The following is a 6,000-nucleotide window of genomic DNA, read 5'->3' as shown; positions in this document are numbered from 1 at the left end:
GAGGACTACCTGTACTTCAAGACACCGCGCGACCCGCAAATCACCCCTGGGCTTCACCATGGATCTGTCCACAGATCTATTCACAACCGCTTTCTTTCCCTGATCCCATCCTGCGCGCTCTTTCCACCACTCGACGTCTGGCAGGTGTGCAGCTCTTGAATTTCTAACCCCTCCACCTATCCTTTAGTGGAATAACACAAAACACACACACACACGGTGTGTGGCTATGAATGTGAGTGCATTTTGGTTGCTGTGGTCCTCCTCCACCTTTCCAAAGAGGGCATCCAAAAAGGGGGGGAAGCATGGGGTGTGCATTGCCAACCTTCCCAAGAGAGGCAGGTGGCCACCAATGCATGGGCACCTGCCTCTCTTGAGCCTGGGCTCACCTGGGGGGAAAGGAGGAAGCAAGCCAGGTGTCCTTTGAGGAGGTCAGCCTAAAGCCTCTCTCTCTCTCTGGGCACTCTGTCCTCTCTCCCAGGTATGGATTGTACTAGCTGGATACCTGCGCTTCGCTATGAAATTATGTGCTCGGACTTGGTTAATATACAGCAACTGGCAGTTGGAACAGAGTTCTTTTCAGGTGGGGAGGGGGAGTGGAACATCTAACTCCTTAGCATCACAGCGTGTTAATATAAGGCAACTAGAAGTTGGAACAGTGTTCTTTTCAGGTGGGGAGGGGGAGTGGAACGTCTAACTCCTTAGCATCAGAGCGTGTTAATTACTGTATAAGAATTACTAATGATCTGATGGTCATTTCGAACAATCCTTTCTTAGCGAGCACCTAGAAGCCAAGAGGAACATACGTGTCAAATTTCAAGTTTGCAGGCTTTATGGTTCTGGAGATTTCGTGATGAATGAGTGGTATTTGGTTAGATAGATGGATGGATGGATGGATGGATGGATGGATGGATGGATGGATGGATAGATAGATAGATAGATAGATAGATAGATAGATAGATAGATAGATAGATGACAGACAGACACACACACATACATACATACATACATACATACATAGACAGACAGACAGACAGATTATGGCGTTTGTCCTCAGCCAACATTGGACATTGCAGCTGGGGAAAGGTGGAAGGAAGGAGGTCAGCTCCAAACAGAAGAGAAGAAGACCATTTCTGGTCCTGAGGTCTACCAGGGTGAGATGGAAGCGTAGGTTCCTAATACCCTGGCTGGAGGCCAGCTCCAAAGAGAAGGTGGGGAGAAGACCCTTTCGGTCAGGATGTCTACTGGGGTGGGGTGGAAGGTCAGGTTCTCAGCATCCGGGTTGAAAGTCCAGCTGCACCTGGAGCATTATTCTCTTGTGGCCTGGGAAGCGTTTCCCTTGGCACCATAAAAGGATGATGGAAACCGGCCCGTCGGCATCCTTCAAAGTTCACGAGAGGCTTAGAATAATCATTTCAAGAGCGCTTCTTAAGTGCTGAGTCCCTTGCAGAGCACCCTGGCAGAAGGAAACGGCTTCACAATGCAACACACGCACACACATCTATCACCCACCCACGCACGACTGGGTTTGCAAATAGCCAAGCCTACTCTGCCAAGAGCCCACACCCCAAGCTGTGAGCTCCTCTGGCTTTGCTCCGCTCCGAGAGAAGTCCCAGGGCTCTTCATGCGGTCGAATGGGGTTTCTCAACCTTGGGGACAGGATAACAGAGCCGGAAGGGGCCTTGGAGGTCTTCTAGTCCACCCCCCTTGCTCAGGCAGGAGTCCCTGCACCATTCCAGACAAATGGCTGCCCAATCTTAAAAGCCTCCACTGTTGGAGCAGCCACAACTTCTGGTGGCAAGCTGTCCCGCTGGTCCTCCCTGGCAGGAAATACCTCCTTAGTTGCTCTGGGTTGCTCCTCTCCTTGATGGGATTCCATCCTTCGCTTCTTCTCCTGCCTTCAGCACGGTGTGCATGCACGTGCCGGGAAGATTATCTTCCGGTATCTTCCATTGCACTCATATGCACTGGCCAGCTGGTCTTCGCATGCGCACCCAAATCCAGAAGATCAGGTGGCCGGTACGTATGCATGTGCCAGAAAACAGAAGACCATCTTCCCAGCGCGCATATGTGCGCAGGGCAGCTGCTCTTCCATTTTCCAGTGCTCTTGCGTGCATGAAGATCAGCTGGCTGGCGCACCGGAACCCGGAAGAGCAATCGGGAATGGCTCACGTGCCCAGAGATATGGCTCTGGGGCCACTTCTGGCACGCCTGCCGTAGGTTCCCCATCACGGCTATAGAATGGGAGAAAAAACCTAGAACCCAGAGAGATGGCACCAGGGCCCCTCCTCTCCATGGCTTCTCCCATCCTGCTTGCTTGCAGGCAGCAAAGCAAGAGACCAGCAGGCTACAAGGGCATCTTTTGGGAAGGCAAGCAGACAGGATGTGGCTGGCCTGGAGCACCCAGAGGGGCTCAGCTGGAGTTTGAGATAGAGACAGTAGATAGATAGATAGATAGATAGATAGATAGATAGATAGATAGATAGATAGATAGATAGATAGATAGATGATAGATAGAGAGAGAGAGAGAGAGAGAGAGAGAGAGAGAGAGAGAGAGAGATGATAGATAGATAGATAGATAGAGAGAGAGAGAGAGAGAGAGAGAGAGAGAGATGATAGATAGATAGAGAGAGAGAGAGAGAGATGATAGATAGATAGATAGAGAGAGAGAGAGAGAGAGAGAGAGAGATGATAGATAGATAGATAGATAGATAGATAGATAGATAGAGAGAGAGAGAGAGAGAGAGAGAGAGAGAGAGAGAGAGAGAGAAATATTATCTATTATATAGATATTATATGATCTATATTATATATATATTTATATATTTATATATAGATATAGATATATATGTAATATATAATATAGATACAATATATATTAGAGCAGGGGTGTCCAAACTTGGGAACTTTAGGATTTGTGGACTTCAACTCCCAGAATTCCCCAGCCAATGTGGCTGGCTGGGGAATTCTGGGAATTGAAGTCCACAAGTCTTAAAGTTCCCAAGTTTGGACACCCCTGTATTAGAGAGATACTAATAGAAGATATAAATGATGACAGATAATGATAGATAGACAGACAGAGATTAGGTAGATAAATACATGAGATATAGATATAGATGATAGCCAAATATCTACCTATCCCTTCATCCATTCTAGCATCCATCCATCCATCCATCCATCCATCCATCCATCCATCCATCCATCCATCCAAGCATCCAAGCATCCATCAACCCACCTATCCATCCTAGCATCCATCCATCCATTCTAGCATCCCTCCATCCATCCCTCTATACTCCCACCCATCCTAGCATCCGACCCTCCATCCATCCTAGCATCTATCCATCCATCCATCCACCCTCCCGCCCATCCACTCTTCCTCCTCCCTTCCTGGTCCTCTTCCTCACGTCCTCCTCCTGTCGCTTATTAGATCCCACCTGTTGGGAAGCCCACGCCAGGCCACACTCGAGATTTGGGGGAAGCCTTACATTCCAGCATGTGGCGCGAGCACACACATCAACCCAGTGGCAGGCGGGAGGTGGAGGAGCTTCCAGGGCGGTGGGGTACCATACCTGGCCAGGGTCAGCCACGGCGGTCACGGGCTCCGGCTGAGGCAGCAAGGGGAGAGGAGAGAAGAGAGAAAGGTGAGCAGAGGGTCAGGGGAACCTGGCAGGAAGGCTCTGCCCTCTGGGGTCTGTGCCAGGAGAGCGTGCCAAGCGGGAAAAGACACAGACCCAAAGGGGCAGCTTCTGCGAGCAGCTGCAGGGACCCACCAGCCTGTCCCAGACTTTTAAGGTGTGAGTAAAAAGACACAGGGAGGAGGAGGAGGAGGAGGAGGAGGAGGAGGAGGAGGAGGAGGAGGAGGAGGAGGAGGAGGAGGAGGAGGAAGACAGCGGGGTCCTTGGTGCTCTCTGAAGTTGGGTTGTTTTCTTGGAGACATTTAATTACCCAACTAGGTAACAGCATCAGTGCTAGAAGGGAATGGGGTTTGGGAGGAGGAGGAGGAGGAGGAGGAGGAGGACGACGACGACAGTGGGGTCCTTGGTGGTCTCTGAGCTTGGTGGTTTTCCTGCAGACATTTCATGACCCAACTATGTAACATCATCAGTGCTGGAAGGAAGGGGAATTTGCTCTGTTTATATACTTGTGACTTATTGATAAGTGTTTTTTTTTAATTCCTGGTGTTTCCTTGACTGGGCTGATGTTTATAGCTTAGTTGTTGGTCTGGGGTTAAACAGTAAAGAACAGCCGAAACAAGGAAATATCCTAACAACGCTGAGCACAACCTCTCCTCTCCTAGCACTGATGAGGTTACCCAGTTGGGTCATGAAACGTCTGCGAGAAAACCACCAAGGACCCCAGAGTAGGATGTGCAATGGGACCCACACAAAATTTGCCGCTTTGCAAAATCCACGCAACTAGACAACCGGAGGGATCTGAGCTGCAGTTCCAGCAACGGGTAGCTAGGGAATCCTGGGAGTGGAGCCCTCCCCCACCCCCACCCTGGAAGTTGCAAGACACGGATCTCCCCTAACGGGACCCAAACATCAGGGCCCCCTTAAACCAACAGGCTCCGAGAAGCCAGGAGGGGCCACCCACAGCCTTCTCTGGCCCCCAGCCACATTCCGGCCACACATCACCAGCTGGAGGTCCCGTCTTCAGGACCTCAGAACTCGTCACACCTCCTGGCCACCCCCTCAAGTCCCCCCCCCCCGCGGGGACGATGCGCACCAAGGACCACCCAAACCCTTTGCACGCCACGCTCTGCACCGCCACACACCTGCTGAGTCACCTGTCCAGGGGTCAGGGAAGGTGGCGGCTTCTCCTCCCTCTCATCTGGCTGGGGCGTCTCCGTTGGCGGAAAGAAGGAGACGGCGTCAACATCTGCACAGACCCCCGGGTGACACAGGCCTACATGCAGATGTGCACGCGCGCACACACACACACACACACACACACAGGTGCACATCAATTGTGAGCGCTTGCGTGGAAAACCTCAGTGCGCATTCTCTTCACGTGTCGTGTGGGACACACAAATTGCAGGGCAGACATTTAGCACACCCTTCACACACACACACACCCCTTTCTGTGTCAATATTTCAGGATCCCAACTCCAGCTTTGTCCTCGACTTATGACACTTCGTTTAGTGACCATTTGAGGTGACAACCAAAAAAAAAGGGACTTGGGACCAATAGTCACACTTAACGACCGTAGTGTCGCGGTATCCCCGCGGGTTCCTGTGATCAAAATTCAGGACCCTGCACGCTGTGACTCATGCTTATGACGGTGGCGGTGCATCCCAGGGTCATGTGACCATGTTGCAAGTAAAGTTAAGGGAGAGGCCCTTAACAGCTGTTTTACTAACTTCGCAACCGCAGTGATTCGCTTAACAACGGTGGCCAGCAAGGTGGTAAAATGGGGCAAAAGTCACCCGACAGAAATTTGAGGGCTCAATTGTGGTTGTGATGATGACCGCAATTGGGACCGGAACTTCTGTCACTAAGCAAAGCAGGCATTGAAGCGAGTGGTGGCTGATTTTATGAAGTGTTTTTTTGAACGGTCACTAAACTAATGGCGATCTTATACTGGTAGTCCTCATCTTACGACAGTTTATTTAGTCACCGTTCAAAGTTATAACGGCATTGACAAAAGAGTGACTTATGACTGTTTATCACACTTACGACCATTGCAACATCTCTATACTCACACAATCAAAACTCAGAAGTTTGGCAACTAATTCATACTTATGACGGTCGCAGTGTCCCGGGGTCACCTGATCCCCTTTTGCGACCTTCTGTCCAGCGAAGTCAACGGGGGGAAGCCGATTCGCTAATTTAACAAATGCCATGATTCTCTTAATAAAAGTGGCAAGGAAGTTCGTAAAAAGGGGCAAACTCACTTAATGTTTCACTTAGCGAACATATAATTTTTGGCTCAACGGTGGTCGTAACTCGAGGACTGCCGTTAAGCCCCAATCGGTCGCTCCTCCCAGAAGCGTCCAACTT

The 6,000-nt window shown here is 50.4% G+C and overlaps 1 protein-coding gene across 1 annotated transcript in view; it reads right to left on the bottom strand.

The window, feature by feature from the left end:
• Window positions 1-6,000, bottom strand: part of LOC309387472 (unconventional myosin-XVIIIa-like) — a gene marked incomplete at its 3' end in the record, with an annotated part of 53,252 nt that overhangs the window by 2,167 nt on the left and 45,085 nt on the right. The window contains exons 3-5 of the mRNA XM_081943953.1: window positions 4,775-4,843; window positions 3,402-3,602; window positions 323-386 (exon numbers count right to left, since the gene is read on the bottom strand). Of these exons, the coding sequence (XP_081800079.1) occupies window positions 323-386; window positions 3,402-3,602; window positions 4,775-4,843 (334 nt within the window). The remainder of the gene's footprint in view (window positions 1-322; window positions 387-3,401; window positions 3,603-4,774; window positions 4,844-6,000) is intronic.

The sequence above is a fragment of the Natrix helvetica genome (assembly GCF_964273705.1).
Source record: "Natrix helvetica genome assembly, chromosome: 2".
NCBI lineage: Eukaryota > Metazoa > Chordata > Lepidosauria > Squamata > Natricidae > Natrix > Natrix helvetica.
This window is presented reverse-complemented; position numbering and strand designations above follow the sequence as displayed.